The sequence below is a fragment of the Drosophila yakuba genome, chromosome 2L, assembly GCF_016746365.2.
Source record: "Drosophila yakuba strain Tai18E2 chromosome 2L, Prin_Dyak_Tai18E2_2.1, whole genome shotgun sequence".
In the NCBI taxonomy this organism is placed as follows: domain Eukaryota; kingdom Metazoa; phylum Arthropoda; class Insecta; order Diptera; family Drosophilidae; genus Drosophila; species Drosophila yakuba.
The window spans coordinates 20,447,641-20,467,714 of NC_052527.2; the positions used below are offsets into that span (position 1 = coordinate 20,447,641).

Genomic DNA, 20,074 nt, shown 5'->3' on the forward strand with positions numbered 1-20,074 from the left:
CGCATGACTTTCGTTTCGATTCAACGCTTTACTTATAATGTCATGTGACACGGATAGTGGGATGATACTGAGGGAGAGATTGAATCTTACCCAGAGGTTGAGGTGCAAATATCTGCTTGACCCAGTGCGTCTGGAGCTGCGTAAGCGAACTGGGCTCGTGCAGCGGAAAGACCTGTGTGATCAGGCCGGACTCCTGCCAGGTGGCCACAATGCTCTGACCCTCGGGGACAGCCGCTCGTCCATTAAGGGCATCGATGTCACTGCAGCCTGCACGCAGGCCCTGCAGCACCTGGAGAACCAGCCACTGACGCTCCTGGGAGGTGAATAGTGCCGTGCTTCCCACGTCACCGCGCAACTGTTGGAAACAATGGCTCTCGCGGGTGGTGAACTCCCTCAAAGCACCACCCAAATCCGGACGAAGACGTTTTGGCAGGCGGGCTTCTTCGGCAGCTTTAAACAGTCTGAAAACAATTTCGATTTTGCTTACAACTTTCAGTGATATTTTATTGCCTGTATTCAAATATATTTTATTCATAGCAGTGCTATAATATTTCAAACAATGGGCAAATAGAAAAAGGGTTTCACTTACACATTAACGGGAGCACTGACATAGAAGGCGTTTCGCCGCGTACTCTCGTGTGCTTTGACCTGGACCAAAAGACCCAGACCAGCCGGCGGCTGCGAGCGGATGCGGGCCAGGAGCCAGCGGAGCGCTTCGTCTGGTGCATCCTCAGGAAATTCAATGACCACATCACATTGTGTGGGAATTTTATTGAGCCAAAGGCGACGAGGAGTCATCAAATGACCTGCGTAGGGCACTTTGCGGCGTAATTGGCGGGAAGCTGGAAAGGGTAAAGCAAAGTAGTTGGTAAACCCCTTGAAATCTTAGTCATATTCAATTTACAGACTAGTTGAGAATAATCCGCTCCATCCTAAATAAAGTTGTACAAAAATGGGTTGCATAACATTGCAGCATAGGGAAAAATCAGGGAAAAAAATAAACGCAGACCAGAGCACCTCAAAGAAAAAGAATACGAACCGCAAATAACCTGACATGGCTAAAACATGGACAACCAACATTGCCGGAACTTTTAATTAGAAAATGTAGCCTCATCAACAAATGCAAAAGCTAAGTGGTGAAAGCAGAATGCAGACAAATATTTTTGCCTAAAATAAACAAAATATCGCGTGAAAATGACTGTCTAAATAATAAGAAACTCATAATTTTCTACAACTGGAAAAACTTTACTGCAAATTTAAACCTTAATTAAAACTAGCTTGATAAAAGCGTTCATATATTTAAGTGTTTTACTACAATATCCAAAATTATTTTATAAATGAATCAATTGAATAATATTTCATATTGTTAATGGTTTCCGATAAACTTAATTACGCCCAGGAAAAAGTAATATTTCAATGAGTAGCCAAAATAGCATAAAGCAAAAAGGAACTGTCAAAGCTGCACTAAAACTGATAGCGGGCGATGACATTCTGCCACCATTAATGTCCTTGTGTTGATAGTCACAGCTTTAATGAAATTTGGCTAATGAAAAATGCCACTTGCAGTGACCTCAAGCGTTGGGTTGGTTCCTTGCCAATGTTTTCTTTCGATAAGAGTAATAATAATGGTTGCTTCGTTCTAAGTTCGCCGAGCTTATTACGAAGGTCAGAATGTTTTCGCCTTTAAACGATAAGGTTGTGAAAAAGTACTTTGGATGACTTCTCCCTGAATATTTTCTCGCTAACGATTTACGGTTATACAAAATTCGGTTTAAGTTTAATGGGGACATAACCGAACCCATTTTCATTAAGACTTGAAGTAGCGTTACGGTCGTTATTATAAATATTTCAATTGAATTGAATTAAACTGTAAGACCCAAAATCCCTTAATTCTCAAAAAGCTTTCGTCAACTCAAAAAGACCACATTTCGCAATGAGTTATTCAGCTTGGTTTTGCACAAGCGAAATTTCCCATCATTAATTACTCATTGTGACATTATACCAAGCCTCTATCCGCACTCATTAGAATATTTAGATATTTATGTAACAAACTCAATTATACAACTTAAACTCCGCTTACAGCGTTTCCTCCGATTTGGCAACAAAAGCAAACGTAATTAGGGTGCACGCGAGGAACAAGGCTTAGAGCAAGCAAATTGAAAATATATGTATATTTGGTACGCTTGTATGTCGATACTCGCATAAAACTAATTATAAGCGACATGAACAAACCGCAGAAGCAGTTCGAACTGATGTCTGCTTATTTGGGCAAAAGAGTAAATCACGTAATGCGGAATTTCGTAATTAATTCCATAAATAAAACAGGAACAACGCAAATCCAAACCTTTAACCAGCGCCAAATGGATCGAATGGGATGCTGTTGCATTGCAAATGAGCTGTGAATTTGTCTGTGGTAAATTTCAGCGAAAACCACTCCCCCATAACCGAAATAGCAACGACCCGGTGGAATATAAACTCATACGCAATCAATGTAACCGCTGTACGATTGCCAGTTTAATATGCTAAACACACAAATGTGTTTAGACATCGTACCCTCACGCTCTGCTCATAAAATTGTGACAAAAGAATGGATCACAGCCGGAAGGACCTCCGCAAAAAGAGCACGCGTTGTGCATAGTCGCAGTATACTGAGGGATTTGGGAATAAATCTAAAGCATCGCGAGTAAATAAAAACCTAGCTAGGGGCTGGAAATCACTTTATTGCCGGTCAGGGGCGGCATATGCTAATAAGGGTTACACACCACAAAAAAATTGAGCGTCCTTAGAGGAAACAAGAGAGAACGCTATAGTCGAGTTCCCCAAATATCTGATACCCGTTACTCAGCTAGTAGAAGTGCGAAGGAGAGTCGGTTTGTGGGCGTTAGAGTGGGCGTGGCAAAAAGTTTTTTGGCAAACCGATAGAAATTTACAAGACTAATACAAAAATGAAAAAAAATCTAAACATTTCTCAAAAGTGTGGGCGTGGCAGCTTCGGGTGGTTTGTGGGCGTTAGAATGGGCGTGGCAAAAAGTTTTTTAGCAAATCGATAGAAATTTACAAGACCAATACAAAAATGAAAAAATATCAAAACATTTTGCAAAATGTGGGCGTGGCAGTTTTGGGCGGTTTGTGGGTGTTGGAGTGGGCGTGGCAACATGAATCGACAAACTTGCGCTGCGTCTATGTCTCTGGAGTTTGTATGCCTGATCTCAACTTTCTAGCTTTTGTAGTTCCTGAGATCTCAGCGTTCATACTGACGGACAGACAGACGGACATGGCCAGATCGACTCGACTATTGATACATACTTTTCAACGAATCTAGTATACCCTTTTACTCTACGAGTAACGGGTATAAAAATTTGTTGGCTACTTTAATGTTCGGTTCACGTGATTTGGCTTAATAAAGAGCGAATGCGGCGTTTGAAAATCCATATAAAATTTCAATTCTAAGTTCTAAGTTTTATTAGTCACATTAATAGGCTTTCCAAGCAAAGTCACTATGTATATATAAATAAATGTTCCCCATTTATTATCACATACAAAAGTAAGAAAAAGTGCAATCAAGCCACACTTCCTAATCCAATCCAATACAAACCAAACCAATTTTGTTGAGTAATACACGACATCAAGAGCAGGCAAGCAGAAGTCTCCTCCTCAGCATGAACCACACAATTCATTATACAGTCCGCACATGCTTAAGTTGACACCGACAAGGACGAGGATGACTCCTCTTGGACTGGAACAACTCAAGTCGGAGAAGGAAGTGCCAACTAATGCTTTCGGCTGTTAAATCAGCAGCACTGGGACCCCCTAAGGGACGGACTGTGCCTTGAATAATTAATGAAATCGGCTTTGGGCGCACCACCCACCACGCATCCTTTTGCTGGGCGCCAAAATGATGCCAGGACGCATAATTTGTTGCATAAGCGGGATGAAGGAGTGTGATGGCTTAAATTTAATCAGCAGATTCGTGTCTGATGGCTGCACCCTCGCCATTTCCAACGAGCATTTAGTTAAAACAGTTTATGTTTTAATTAACCTTGATGGTGACGAGAGCCCGAGTGCCCGAGAGAGGAGCTGGAAAAGCTCATTAGCAAACCTTCAGCACTCACAGCTAAATGCTTCACTTAATTGGCTCCAGCTTGAATTGCGTCTAATTGAAACTAGATTATGTTATTTTGATGATGACCCACCATTCCGCCATCCCACCATTCTATCAATTCAGCCGCTTCATCGCAAATGGAGCACATCCTGCCTTTATCACCATTATCATTTAATCATCACTGAGTCAAATCAGGTAGCCGTTCAAGGGAGAAAACACTTTATACACTGTTATAGTTGACACGATGTCCATCTACCGCATGTAAGATGTGCGATATATGGTTAGCTTGGCTTTAAAGGTAAACAAAGGACGTGAACCAAGTCGTAGATGATAGGATTCTCATTAAACTTTGGAGAAAACATGTTGATTTTTTTAAAATTGCGTAGCATAAATATAAGTACTAGTTAATTATATGTATTCTCAAAATATTCTCTGCAATTACCCACCTAATTGCTTTGGAGATCAGGCTGCAGGCAAATGCTTAATGACCCCGAATTGATTCTCTTCAATATGCACTTCAATTGTACATTCCACCCGCATCAAATTGCTCTTAATGGCATACGCTTAAATAGAGTTAATATGCCTGACATACGCGTGCTTGATAAAATCCTTTGTTATAAAATATTTAATAGCGAAAATTTAACACACCGCTGCACCAGAAATCATTTGTCCGAAATGTTTTTCCCGGTTGAGGTTTAAGTAGTACGATATCCTGCTGCACAACAGAATGTGTCCATGTTTTGTGGGACACATTTTTATTGATGCACAGAGTCCTTCTGAGTGATAAATGTTTCCAAACTGGGTTCCCCTTAATCGTGCCCACTCCCTTTCCGACAATCTCCATTTATGCAGCCGCCACCCTTTGGGTTGCTAATCTGCAACTTTTGCTGCCAAAGTAATTGACAGGACAGTGAACATTCAAGGACATAAACTTGGTCAGCATAAATTAATTGCATTTGTGTATGGTAGACAAGGAACGGAATATACATATAGTAGTAAGGGCAGTGGAACGTTATCGTCGGCATGGATATGTGTTCTTTGGGCTCCAGAGTGCAGTCTTTAATTGAGTTTAAATCATGTTAAGTAAAAGTGGTCCGTTATCAATCTAATGCAATAAGCCACCAAGCGGCTTACTGTTATGTTGGCTTGCATTTTCAATTCCGAAACTCTCATAAATAAAAGGCTTCAAAAAGATATATATAAAATCACTCACAGACATAATCTATCTCTCTATATTTTCCACATACAGTCTCTGATAATTTTAAATGCAAAAATATTTTTTTGACAAGCTTTTAAAGTCCCCTTTGCTCCTAAATGCTATAACTGACGACCAATACCACTCAAACTGTCAAATTGGCCTCCCAAAACGACAAGGGGGAAAAGAAAAAAGGGGGTATGTGTTAGGGACTCATCTGCGAAACGAGCTCTTGAGCGGGCTTTGACTATATTGATTGAATCTGCATATATGTATAATGGAAAGCGTCCGAGTAGTTCCAATTTTGATTCCCTCTAATCAATAAAAAAAAAATTTAGATAAACGTTTTCAACCATTTATCTTGGGTTTAAATATGTTAGACTTGAAGAGAAATAGCTAAAGGATATCAAAGTAAAATCCTTGTGTTCCTTTTAGTTGGCTAAGGAAAAAGTTAATGAGGGCTAACGGCGACAACTTGAAAAGTTCACAACTTACTTTTCCCATACCCTGAAGACTTAATTGACAACTGTGAAAGCATTTTGGAAGAGAAGGTATCTAATATGTATTTTGAAAACTCAACAATTTTATTTTTCTTATTTATCAGTGAGTTTCTAAAATTGGCCTTATAAATACATTTTATAAGGAAGACATACTTGAAAACAAGGTCCTAAATGTTGATGTCCCACTTTGGTGTGAGTTTATATATATTGCTAATAGGGTACAAGTGTTGCCAAAAAGTAAATGCTTGCAGACATAATTACACATTAAGTAAGATAATTAAATAGTAAATCTTTCTTACGTTTATAATGAAAACTCACTTAGGTCAAACCAAAATCAGGCAAGGACGAAAAAGCCGGATGCGAGATAACAACAGACAAGCAGACAGAAAGCCAGCGCCCAGGAAATTCCAAGGACACGTGAGTGGGAGGGAAGCGGAGTTTCCTTGTGTCGAACACTGTTTGGTTGTCAGCGCTGCCATGTTATAACGCGAACGTATGTGTTATCCACATACATATTAAAAAGCACATGTTGTCAGGATAATATGCAACATTTTAATGGCTCTTCTAAAGATGCAACATACACTTGTCGTGCCTTTAATAATTTTAATTGGCTTAAACTAAATTTAGGACGGGAATTTGTATTTGCTTGAAATTTAATCTGTGACAAGCTAAATGTAAATTGTGGGTACACTAGCGATATTTTTCTCTTAAGGCTTAGAACATTGTGATGTGGTATGTTTTCTGTTAATGGCCCCCTCGACAAAAGAAAGCACTAGAAAACGCTATACTGGAGTTCCTCGGCTATCAGATACCCATTACTCAGCTAAGGGGTGTGCAAACCAGAAAGTAGTTATAAATTCTTTTTTGCATATCGATAGATATAGACAAAAATATAGAGTAAAACAAGGGAGAACGCTATAGTCGAGTTCCTCGACTATCTGATACCCGTTACTCAGCTATTGGAAGTACAAAGGACTTGGCTGTTTGTGGGCCTTAGAGTGGGCGTGGCAAAAAGTTTTTGGCAAATCGATAGAAATTTACAAACCCAATACAAAAATGAAAAAATATTAAAACATTTTTCAAAAGTGTGGGCGTTTTGGACGGTTTGTGGGCGTTAGAGTGGGCGTGGCAACATGAATCGACTTGCGCTGCATCTATGTCTCTGAAGTCTGTATGCTTAATCTCAACTTTCTAGCTTTTGAAGTTCCTGAGATCTCGACGTTCATACGGACGGACAGACGGAGATGGTAAGATCGACTCGGCTATTGATCCTGATTAAGAATATATATACTTTATAAGGTCGCAAACGCTTCCTTCTGCCTGTTACATACTTTTCAACGAATCTAGTATACCCTTTTACTCTACGAGTAACGGGTATAATAATTAAATAAAATTTACAAAAGTATTGGAGCTAGTGGGCGGTTTAAAGCGTGGCAACATCACGAGTACTTGCGCTGCGTCTATTTTTAAAGTTCCTGAGATATCGACGTTCATACGGACGGACGGAAACGGCTAGATTGACCTGATCAAGAATATACATATATACTTTATAAGGCTGAAAAGGCTTCCTTCTACCAGTTACATACTTTTTAACGAATCTCTTATACCCCTTTCGTCTACGAGTAACGGGTATAAAAATCTTAAAATGACGGAGTCAATCTTATGACGGAGTATTGCGTAATTTAATCTGTGAAAGTGAACTAGAAAATAGTTGGGTTTGAGGACGCGTTTGTAAGTAAAACTAATGGCGATATAAATCCTTATAATAATAACAGCCTTCTTTCCATATGAATAAACACCCTCCTTTGGAGTTTTTGATTAATAACTCAACAAGACATAAATTTTCATGTTTTCCATATCTTCTTTATATGAGAATTGAAAGTAAGTGCTGGTAAAATGGATAAATATTATTGCTTACGGCTTTTAACGACCATAAAACCATGCATAGGGAAGGGCAAAAGTTTTCTAGCTTAGTTTTTTTTATTAAGAGTCATAAAAATGGAAAGAATTGCATACCTTAAATCCAATTTTGCAGGTTAGCCACACACGTACAACACACTGGCCAAAAGCCCCAAAAATATAAAAACCCATTAAAAGCATCAACAGAGTATTGTTGAACGATACGGACAGAATACCTGCTTTAACTCCAAGCACTTAAGGTAGGCCCACAAAAACCAATGATAAGATAATATATTTACTTCCGAGATTTACCAACATAATTGATTTACTGGTACTTGGACATCTGCTAAATAGCAAACAGGCAAACAAGATGTATGACGGGAACATGCAAAGACAAACCAATTAAGGAGCAGTCGATGGCTGATAAAGAGAAAGCACACTTGAACAGTGAAACTTCGTAAGAATCGTTTTGTTTTTAGGATTGAAATATTAGTAGCACTACACATTTTTTTAGTCCTTTTAGTTTCCGAAAAGAAGACATTTATTCGGACAAATAGACGGACAATCACGCATATGGATAAGTTGATTCCGACCAGTGAAATAGAAAGCATTATTTTTCTTCTTCATGTATGTATACCTTATATTTTTCGGTATATAAGTGAATTATTGTACGGTGAATCTATTTGGTTTTATTGTGACACATTAAATTTCAACAAATTTGTTACAAATGGAATTTTGTTTGATTAGTTGTCTCTCACTTCCACTATAGTGCACTATAGAGAATCCTCATAACTGTCTAAAACGATCCGTCATTTATTAAATAAACATTATGGCTCGCCTGACTCTGACAGCAATTTTCTGCTTCTTCGCCTGCCCTGCGTACTAACAGCAAACGGAAATTGATTTTGCACTGATGTAAATTAAATAACTAAATTGCGCACATCAACAAAACTGATAAGAGAAAGAATGCATTTGCATTTTACCATAATTTTCAAGCTGTCAATATAACGGAAATTAATTTTAAAAAATTCTAAAATTTTCAAGCTGTCCATATAACGGAAATTAAATAAAAGATATTGAAAATCGCATAAACGCGTTAAAGTTTCAATAAATAGGGAGTTTTTATGTCATAAGTTGATTGAAATTGAAGCATACTTATGGGTCCATCATATGACGAGGTATGACGAGATAATTTAAGAGTGTATTGAACCTTCACATTACATACAAATCAGCCCAAGAAATAAAAAACGAAAATAACCTAAAGCCAATATTAAAGGCTTCTTATAGTTTCGAACTGGATTTAATAAAGTTCTCCCGCAGACAGTAAACACATTCAACTTCCACTTGCCCTCATTGATTTTTAAATTTCTATTTTAGCCGTTTTCGGCAGAATTTCAAAGTGCACTTGCGGCACTTGCGGACTTGTATATGTATATATATGTATATATATACCTACACTGCGAACAATTCTCACAAGCTAAATAAACTCAATAAGTGTACATAATACACAATTTTGAAGTGTTTTTATGTTCGTTACTGGAGTGTGTTAATGGTGCTCTTTCGAACATAGAAACGACTTTTGGAAAACATTCAATTTTGGGGAGCACATGTCAAGTGACGTGCATTTGGATTTGCGAAGCGGTGTGTTTTGGACTACAGCCAAGTCCCGCGGCGAAAACTCACCACATGCAATATAAATACAGAGAACCTTTTTTTTCACATTCATTTTCCTTTTTAGGAGGAACTTTTTTGGCTGAGTAGCAAGCAGAGCAATACCTTGGGCGATTCAGCTCAACTTGGACGGAAGCACGACGGTCGAAGAGGTGCTAGGAAGATCTGTCAGAATAAAATTGGGTACTGTGCACTGTATACCGTCTATTGTTTCCTGCAAAGCAGGTTACGGCTTTGGCTAAGCCATCCGGACATGAGCCTCATCAATACAGCAATGTTATGCGCATCGGGAATGCAGGTAAGATTGTCAGATTGTCTGGCTTTTCGGTCAGCCCACCTATGTATGTACGAGGGTCGTTTGATAAGTCCGTGACTTTTTGTATTTGCCGCGCACCTGCTCTAAATACAACACTGCTCCTGTCAGCAGTTATCGATTAACAGCTGACTGTAAAATTTTGAGAAAGCTGCGTTTTTTGGTTTGCGTTTTATAGGCATTGAAAGCAGACGATCTCGTGAATTTTAACGAAAATGGAAAAAAGTGAATTTCGTGTGCTAATTAAGCATTATTTTTTGCGTAAAAAATCCATCACCGAAACCAAGGAAAGACTTGATAAATATTATGGGGACTCTGCACCATCAATTTCAATGGTTAAGAAATGGTTTACTGAGTTCCGTTGTGGTCGTACCAGTACAAGTGATGCCGAACGTTCAGGTCGCCCAAAAGAGGTCGTCATGCCAGAAATCGTCGACAAAATCCATGGAATGATATTGGATGATCGGAGAATGAAAGTGCGTGAGGTAGCTGAGGCTGTAGGCATCTCAACTGAACGGGTACATCACATTTTACATGAATATTTGGACATGAAAAAGCTTTCCGCGCGATGGGTGCCGCGATTGCTCACACACGACCATAAGCGCAACCGTGTGACCATTTCAAAGGAGTGTTTGGCGATGTTCAACCGCAATCCAAACGAATTTTTGCGCCGTTTCGTTACCGTAGACGAAACATGGATCCACCACACCACACCAGAGACCAAAGAACAATCAAGACAGTGGGTTTCTCCGGGTGAACGTGCACCAAAGAAGGCCAAGGTGGGTCTGTCGGCCAACAAGGTCATGGCCACAGTTTTTTGGGATGCACAAGGTATCATTCACATCGATTACCTTGAAAAGGGTAAAACGATCACCGGCGAATATTATTCAGAGCTTTTGGACAGATTCGATATTGATTTGAAGCAGAAACGACCGCATTTGGCGAAAAAAAAAGTGCTGTTCCATCAGGACAATGCACGGGTGCACACGTGTGTAGTCAGCATGGCAAAATTTCATAAATTGGGCTACGAACTGCTACCCCATCCAGCATATTCTCCAGATTTAGCCCCCTGTGACTATTTTTTGTTTCCAAACATGAAGAAATGGCTCGGCGGTAAGAGATTCGGGTCAAATGAAGAGGTCATCACAGAAACAAACGACTATTTTGAGGGCCTTGAGAAAACCTATTATTTGGAAGGAATAAAAAAATTGGAAAAACGCTGGACTAAATGTATAGAGCTAAAAGGAGATTATGGTATGTTGAGAAATAAAACGCTTCTTTGACGAAAAAAATATATTTTATTCAAAAAGTCACGGACTTATCAAACGACCCTCGTATGTATGCCAACTCCCTCATTTTCAGACCTTGTTTGAAACCAAAGTTTGGTCAATGCGGTCATGGTTTTGGTCTAAGCAGAAAATGTAGTTTAAAAGTCGCTCCTATATGGAATAAAAGCAGTTTTACTAAAAATAAATCAATAGATATGTTACACTAAGTACGAGAACTGCTCCTTTAACCTATAACACATTGTTATAAAAACTTTAAAGCTCGTACTAAATAAAAAAAAAAAAAATAGAGAAAGCGATAGTCGAGTTTCCCGACTATCTGATACCCGTTACTCAGCTAGTGGAAGTACGAAGGAGAGTCTTCCACACTGACAGTTTTTGGTGGCTTGTGGGCGTTAGAGTGGGCGTGGCAAAAAGTTTTTTGGCAAATCGATAGAAATTTACAAGACTAATACAAAAATTAAAAAATATTAAAACAGTTTTCAAAAGTATGGGCGTGGCAGCTTTGGGCGGTTTGTGGGCGTTAGAGTGGGCGTGGCAAAAAGTATTTTTGATCGAAATTTATAAGACTAATAAAAAATTAAAAAATAACAAAACATTTTTATACCCGTTACTCGTAGAGTAAAAGGGTATACTAGATTCGTTGAAAAGTATGTAACAGGCAGAAGGAAGCGTTTCCGACCATATAAAGTATATATATTCTTGATCAGGATCAGTAGCCGAGTCGATCTGGCCATGTCCGTCTGTCCGTCCGTCTGTCCGTCTGTCCGTCCGTCTGTCCGTCTGTCCGTCTGTCCGTCCGTATGAACGTCGAGATCTCAGGAACTACAAAAGCTAGAAAGTTGAGATTAAGTATACAGACTCCAGGGACATAGACGCAGCGCAAGTTTGTCGATTCAGGCTGCCACGCCCACTCTAACGCTCACAAACCGCCCAAAACTGCCACGCCCACATTTTTGAAAAATGTTTTAATATTTTCCCATTTTTGCATTGGTCTTGTAAATTTCTATTGATTTGCAAAAAAACTTTTTGCCACGCCCACTCTAACGCCCACAAACCGCCAAAAGCTTCCACGCCCACACTTTTGAAAAATGTTTTGATATTTTTTCATTTTTGTATTAGTCTAGTAAATTTCTATCTATTTGCCAAAAAACTTTTGGCCACGCCCACTCTAACGCTCACAACGCCAAAAACTGTCCTTCGCACTTACACTAGCTGAGTAACGGGTATCAGATAGTCGGGGAATTCGACTATAGCGTTCTCTCTTGTTCAAAATTAGAGTGGGCGTTAGAGTGGGCGTGGCAACATGAATCAGCAAGCTTGCGCCGCGTCTATGTCTCTAGAGTCTGTATGCTCAATCTCAACTTTCTAGCTTTTGTAGTTTCTGAGATCTCGACGTTCATACGGACAGACGGACACACAGACGGACACACAGACGGACATACAGACGGACATGGCCATATCGACTCGGCTATTGATCCTGATCAAGAATATATACATATACTTTATATGGTCGGACACGCTTCCTTCTGCCTGTTATATACTTTTCAACGAATCTACTCTACCCTTTTACTCTACAAGTAACGGGTATAAAAAGTTGACAGAAGCCAATCAGATAGCAGCCAATCAAAACTATATGCCATATGCCGAGGCACTGCTACGCAAATGAAAATGCTACCCGATTCACCTGAAAATCAACCCAAAGGATGTGTGGGGTTGCACAGGGAATTTCCACGGAAATTAAGCTGCTCTCGATGCCATCGTAACAAAAGCCGCGATGATGTTTGCCCACGATGAATTCAACAATTTAAAACATCAGTACACACAGGTCCAAACCGAATTATGGCTGGAATTGCCGGCGAATGCAAGCTCAGCTTCTTTACCTGTAAGTATCCCACATCAGGTGTCAGTCAAGTGCTTTTTAGGTAGAATTTGCCCAAGCATATTTTAGCCCTGCATCGGATAGAACCATACCCAGAAACATCCGGTTGCCTGTAAGTTGCATCGCCCGGGAAAACGGCAGACAACCGGCAGGCAAGCCAGGATAAGCCGGTTGGTATAATGGCTGTATGTAGCTCAGTTGCTACAAGTGCACACATCTTGCCACGCATTTACATATCAAGATTTTCAGCAAAGCTGTGGTTTTGCCAAAAACAAACTGCAATAATATGGCTGATAAGTATTTTGCAAATTTGCTTTAAGGTTATCAATATTGTCAAGGAAAGTTCACACAAATATACACAAAAAACATATTTATCTTAAGCACTCTGTTCTATTTAATTTCTTCGGTATACGAAAAGAAACAACCAATAATTTATCAGAGGAAACGGAAGAAAGAGAATTTTGGTGCAATGCGCACTTAAGCGCTATGAAATGTGCAACACAAACAATGAAAGTCATTAAATTTTTTTTTGAATTTAGAAATCAGTTTTCCCATCTTGACAAAGTAAATGCAAAAATAATGGTTCAGCATCTTGTAAGCTTTATGAAAGGTCTCATAATCTCCGGCTTGCAACGACGTCTTTTTTGAATACGAGTATCCTACAAAGTTCAAGTGCAACTGGAAGCGAAGTGCAACTTTGCACAAATAATGTCTTTATTCCCCTTTAGCTTTTCTTTTAGCAGACGCAAAAAGAAACTGAAAATCTGACACAAATAAAGCTTTTATATCCATGGTTTCGTGTATGTGCTGCTTGCTGAGCCATAAGCTTCCTTAGAAAAAAATAACCTTAATATAAAGTCGAAGAAAAACCCTAAAAAAAGTCGACTAAACAAACATTAGCCAGGTTTTTGTTTATATGCTGCAGTTTGTCTCTATACATCTAAAATCTGTAAACAGTCGTGGTCATTTTAGTTCTTACTGAAGCGTTAATTATACCCGTTATTCGTAGAGTAAAAGGGTATACTAGATTCGTTAAAATGTATGTAACAGGCAGAAGGAAGCGTTTCCGTCCATATAAAGTATATATATTCTCGATTAAGATCAATATCCGAGTCGATATGGCCATGTCCGTATGAACGCTGATATCTCAGGAACTACAAAAGCTAGAAAGTTGAGATTAAGCATACAGACTCCAGAGACATACATAGACCGCAGCGCAAGTTTGTTGATTCATGTTGCCACGCCCACAAACCGCCAAAAACTGACAGTGTTGTGTCTCCTTCGCACTTCCACTAGCTGAGTAACGGGTATCAGATAGTCGGGGAACTCGACTATAGCGTTCTCTCTTGTTTTAAACTGTTTTAACTGCCTTTGGAACCAAAAGTGAATGGATGCAGTTTATACGAAGCCTTCAATTTCACTCAAATTGAAAACCGCAAAAAATGGAAAAGAACTATTGCAAAATGTTTTTAAATTTAACGAAACTCTGCTTCAGAGCTACGTTAATTCTTTCAGAGCATACAAAAAAAAAAAAAATCTTACGGCGAGCACAACAAATGTAATTCCCACTTGAACCCCTGACAACAATGCCATAAAAAGGGGTTAACAGTCAGAATCATGGCGCATCTATTGAGAACCACCTACTTTATGCCCCCAACATTCGGGGGAGCTGTCAATACCGATGGCAGCCAGACCAACAAATTTACAGGCAATGCCCTGAAGCTAACGCAAATAAAAATGACAACAAAACAATCTTTAGCAGAGGCAAACAAAAATGGGAATACAAATACAGACAGTTAGACAATGGAGCCAAGAGCAAAGAAATGGGAAACACAAAAGTCTACGTTAGATACGAGGGAGTATGATTCAATTCCATTAGGAGACGCTTTGCAGCACAGTGGACTCGTAATAAAATCGATGATTTTCTTTTAATTCCTAGCGCACGCAATGCATTTTCAGTGGTTTTTCGGCTAATGGAACACTGCACATTGGGCCAGCGAGCCGATTTTTCGAGGAAAATTCAAATTTTGCATAGAAAGTAAACCTGTTTTAATAATAAAATTTGAATAGTATATACTTCGACTAAATTGAATCAAAAGATTTTAATTGTTTTGATGCATTCCTGAAATTTTGGCAGCCGTTCTAAGTCAGCTTTTTGATTGCATGCGTGTGAAACTAAAAAGCGCAGGACAAATTTTGTTGACTTGCGAGCGTGCCAAAATTTTTGTGGTTTAACCAATTTTCACAAATATAATGGAATAGAAGGACCAAGGTATGTAGAATATTTGTATTAAAAAAATTTCGTTTATGTTTGTTAATGTGTTTTTTTGTGTGCGCTTATTCTTGTTGTCCAAAAGTAGAAAAAAGCTAACCTGCTATAACTAATTTTGTGCCAAATTGTGCCAAAAAGTAAGTATGTGTCATTATAGTGCAAAGTGTATATAAACTAATTTTAAAAATCTTTTTGGTTCCTTTTTGCTCCGATGTGTATAATCCTTAATATTACAGCTGTGGTTGAGTTCGCCTATGAGCAACTGCTTGACATCTACATACAAAACAATCGAAGCGCATCTTCCGTTTCGAGTTGGATTTATGATGAACTGAAAGAGTTCGACTTAAGCACGGAGAAAAAGATAAAATCAACACCAAAGTGAGAGGCTTTCACCTTTACATACAAAAGAATTTGGCAAATTGTAATAAAAATATGGCCAGATTTAAGACAAAGCATACCAAATGGCTTTCGTCCAACATGGTTATAACAGTAAGTTCATTGTTGTCTTCAAATCCAAAGCTGTCTACATCAAGACGAGTTGGACGCCCACCTATGCTACTAGCTGAAATTTTAGGTCTTCATGAATTCCTCATTGCATATTTTAGCAATATTTTAATTGCTATTCATTGTGACCTACCAATTGATCCAACACAATTTAAAAAATATTTTCAGAAAACCATAACTCGATATATGTCCTTGTATCCATGGTTTCCAATGTCGGCAACGGTCCATAAAGTGATAATGCACGGCTACCAAATAATATAAGCATCCTTCCATTAGGTGTTTTTGGCGAAAACGCCTCAGAGGATCGCAACAAATACTATAAGAGTGACAGGAGGTTACATGCTTGAAAGAGTACACGGCAGAACATGGCAGACTTTTTCCACAGAGCAATGGATTCCTCAGATCCTCTTGTATCGAGCATCTATCTAACAAAAAGATTGGGCTAACAAAATAAACTACCCCTACCAGCAGACGTAATCGAACTTTTGAAATCACCAAACTTGCAAAATTTTGTTAACATGAACAATAATAACAATGTTCCCGATTTTGATGCTAACAATAGTGATAGTGATTCAGATTCTGACTTTGTAAATCCATTTTCAATAGATCTTGATGTAGAACACGACTTTTATGAACATTTTTATACCCGTTACTCGTAGAGTAAAAGGGTATACTAGATTCGTTGAAAAGTATGTAACAGGCAGAAGGAAGCGTTTCCTACCATATAAAGTATATATATTCTTTATCAGGACCAATAGCCGAGTCGATCTGGCCATGTCCGTCCGTCTGTCCGTCCGTCTGTCCGTCCGTCTGTCCGTCCGTATGAACGTCGAGATCTCAGAAACTATAAAAGCTAGAAAGTTGAGATTCATCATGCAGATTCCAGAGACATAGACGCAGCGCAAGTTTGTCGATTCAGGTTGCCCCGCCCACTCTAACGCCCACAAACCGCCCAAAACTGCCACGCCCACATTTTTGAAAAATGTTTTAATATTTTTTCATTTTTGTATTGGTCTTGTAAATTTCTATCGATTTGCATAAAAACTTTTTGCCACGCCCACTCTAACGCCCACAAACCGCCCGAAGCTGCCACGCCCACACTTTTGAAAAACGTTTTGATATTTTTTCATTTTTGTTATAGTCTTGTAAATTTCTATCTATTTGCCAAAAAACTTTTGGCCACGCCCACTCTAACGCCCACAAACTGCCAAAAACTGTCCTTCGCACTTACACTAGCTGAGTAACGGGTATCAGATAGTCGGGGAACTCGACTATAGCGTTCTCTCTTGTTTAATGTAAAATACTTATGTATAGTCATTTTGAATGCATTGTTATTTTTTAGTTATTAATATTAAGGTTATATGGCGTGGAAGGCGTGGTCAGATCGGTCTGAAACTTGGATGTGTTTTTATATGTATCGACACTATCATATGTACGAAATTTTAACCTAGCTTTAAAATTTTCGTTGAAAAATCGGCTCGCTGGCCCAATGTGCACTGGCGTGAGTGAGTTGGCCACGTCACTCGGTCGTCCTAGATTGCCAGTAAAGTTTAAAAGTCAGGTCTGACATTTTGGCAACACGTAAATCCGCGCACTTCCTGAACCGCAACACCAGCGAGCCAAGAGGGTGGCTGATGGGGAGCCAATCGAGGCCATGAATCGGGAGAAGTAGGGATAGTCTCTTCACGAGCTTACGCGAAAAACGCCACAACATGCTGCTAAATTTTTTGTGCAATTCAACCGGACTTGTTAGCGCAGAAAATTGCAAGAAAGATTTCACAAGATTGATGATTACATAAGTTTAAAGAAAATGTAATGCCTATCTATGATCAAGTTATTTATATAGCTCTAAAGCAATAGCTTTTAGGAAAATACTTTACCGTGTTACAAATGAAATAGTATAATTCCATTTTCCTAACTTAATTTCTCAAATGCTTGTCAGAAGTCACGGAATGAAAACATATATAAAAGCAACCCTTACACAAGCCGATATTGTAACAAGTCCCATTCTGTTTGTCATAACAAATTTCGTTTAGCCATCAATCCAATATAGACAACCCATATATTATATACACGCAACCTTGACCCATAAAAGCTAATAAATTTAATTAACTTCTCTCAAGCAAGTTACCGCAAGTAAACATAAGCCAATAACTCTCTATATGCGGGGCAATAAAGGCAAGCACTTGAACTAGACTGGTTAATGTAGACTTCTAATGTAGTGCGACAACCAAGGAAAAGACAATCGATATGGGGATAGGCTGGTGCAAAATTAGCCAGCGCGGTGCTCAATCAATTAACGAGTAATCCATTGGGAAATATCCTACAGTTCAGTCGGCGTTGATGTGCAAGGCTCGAAGCGAATTTCCTTTGTAATCTTCGCATAAATAATTCAAATAGCGCCTTCCCTCAGACGGCGACGCTTTTCAATAGCTCCGCTGCACAAAGGACTCAAGTGGGACAATGGCAATGAGCCTCCTTTACCCTCCATCTACATGCACACCGACGTCTGAGTAAAATGCATGCAAAAGTTTCTTTTATTTGTCTATTGCTGACAGGATGTGCGCCAATCTGAAAGTAATTTTAGCGTAATTGGATAGTTGCTTGGGTCGTGCGAAAACGCAGCCCATTTAAAAACTTTGATGTCAGTGCCAAGGGAGAACAAACGCACGGATATGTTAAACTATTAACCGAGTTGCACACGATTAAGCATATTGGTGTAAAATTCTATCTCACATTCTAGTAAAAATAACCAACTTTCACATAACATGTGGCTTTAATTTTTATGAAGAATTCAAAATTACAAGTCTTGCATTAAACCATACAACTCTCCCGGAAAACAAACTTTTACCTTGGCAAATCAATAAAAATATTATTATCAAAATTTAATAGAGCATGCTTTGCTTTATAACCTTACAATCTCGAGCAAGTTTCCGCTTTCACAGATGCTTTTTAAGTTTCTATTCATTTCACAACCACCAAACACAAATGAACAGGTTGAAAGTTTGTTTTTCAAATGTCTACGATGGAATGGCGGTAAACTTAAATATTCATCTGCCGGAGCTTGGCAATCGTTTACAAATAGACAAAGCTGTGGGTCACGACTTCAAATTGTATGAATATGCGCACATATATACATATATATTGAAACCGAATTTGTGGTTTGTTTTTCGTTCTGAATTTGGCACTCACCATTCTCGATGGTCTCCTTGGCACAGGAAATTATTTTGCCTTTGCGACGTCGCAAATTTGATTCGAAATTGTTGTCATCGGTGAAGTCATCCTCGCCGCCATCCCTTGATCCGCCTCCAACGTCGCCGGCTGTTGAAGTCGCCGTGGTTGTCGCTGTGGAGTCCGGTACATCCTCCGACGACTGCTGCGAAACTCCATCTCTGTCTCCTTCAATGCCGTGCATTAAAGTTTTAAAAGTTTGGCTCATTCTGTGCCAAAATCCGTTGGTGATTTATTTTATATTTAATTAGTTTACTTTTCTTGATTATTTCGGCGCTTTCAATGTTTTTTGTTTACCAATTGGCACACGATGACAGGTATAGCATGTTTCCTCATGAACTACAATAAAACGAAATGAATCCGATGACCCAAAAAAGTAGGCAACAGAAAAGCATATTTGTTATGGTACAAGATCTTTACTACAATCACAAATAAGTTAATGCTTAAATTTAGTGCGTGATTCGAGGAAAAAGGTTTGGTGGACAGTAGCATCACGCCATTCGCAGAGAAATGTGTAAAAAAAGAAAGAATGCCAAGACTTTGCCGGCTAAAATGACGCTTTTATTGTTGCTACTGCTGCTGTATGTGGTGGCTAGTAAAAGTGGGTTGGTCGGTGTTGGAGCATTGCCGAGTGAAATGGGGTGGGTTTAGACATTACGCACAACCCCAAGACCGATCCAAAATGCGTTTCGAAAGCGAAACTACTACGGCGGCTTCGCAGACAAATTGCGTGAACAGGAATGAATCGAATAACCCTTGTGAAAACAAAGACAAAACCCAAATGGCTTTCTTATTTCATAATCGCTCTTTGCATTTAGGTTACCAATCTGTAGATTGACAATAGCACTGTTTAATTTATCACTAATCGAAAAAACACTATCGTACGCCACGAAACCAAACTCTTTAATCTCAATAATGATTCGTTTTACTTATAACAATTAACCAGAATTACTTTTACACCTTTTTCCTCTTATTTGGAAATGTGTCATGCGAAGCGCGATGCGAAGAAAGTGTTTACGCGCTGCGAAATTCCGTCAGAGACTGAAATGTCTTTTACTTGGCTGCGGAAGTTGAAAATACAAAACGGAGAGCAGCAGTGTGGTGGGTTTCTCAGTTATTGATTTTCTTCTGCAAAGACAGCAAAAGCAAAAGGGCAACATTTGTTGGTCGGTATGCTTTTTGGGGGAGGACTGGGCGCACGCAGGGCGAGGCATGCGTT

General features: G+C 39.1%; 1 protein-coding gene across 5 annotated transcripts in view; it reads right to left on the bottom strand.

Annotated features, from left to right (window-relative positions):
* LOC6529034 (anoctamin-8) overlaps positions 1 to 19,940 on the bottom strand; it is a 30,226-nt gene extending 10,286 nt beyond the window's left edge. For 4 of the 5 annotated variants that reach the window (XM_015198717.3, XM_039371770.2, XM_039371768.2 and 1 more), the window contains exons 1-4: positions 19,816 to 19,940; positions 18,817 to 19,194; positions 590 to 842; positions 91 to 461 (exon numbers count right to left, since the gene is read on the bottom strand). In XM_015198717.3, coding sequence (XP_015054203.1) covers positions 91 to 461; positions 590 to 842; positions 18,817 to 19,063 — 871 coding nt within the window. In that variant the 5' untranslated portion in view covers positions 19,064 to 19,194; positions 19,816 to 19,940. Of the gene's footprint in view, positions 1 to 90; positions 462 to 589; positions 843 to 18,816; positions 19,195 to 19,807 lie in introns of all 5 variants that reach the window. The other variant, XM_002090029.4, reaches the window with a different exon arrangement.
* Positions 19,941 to 20,074: the final 134 nt, after the last annotated feature.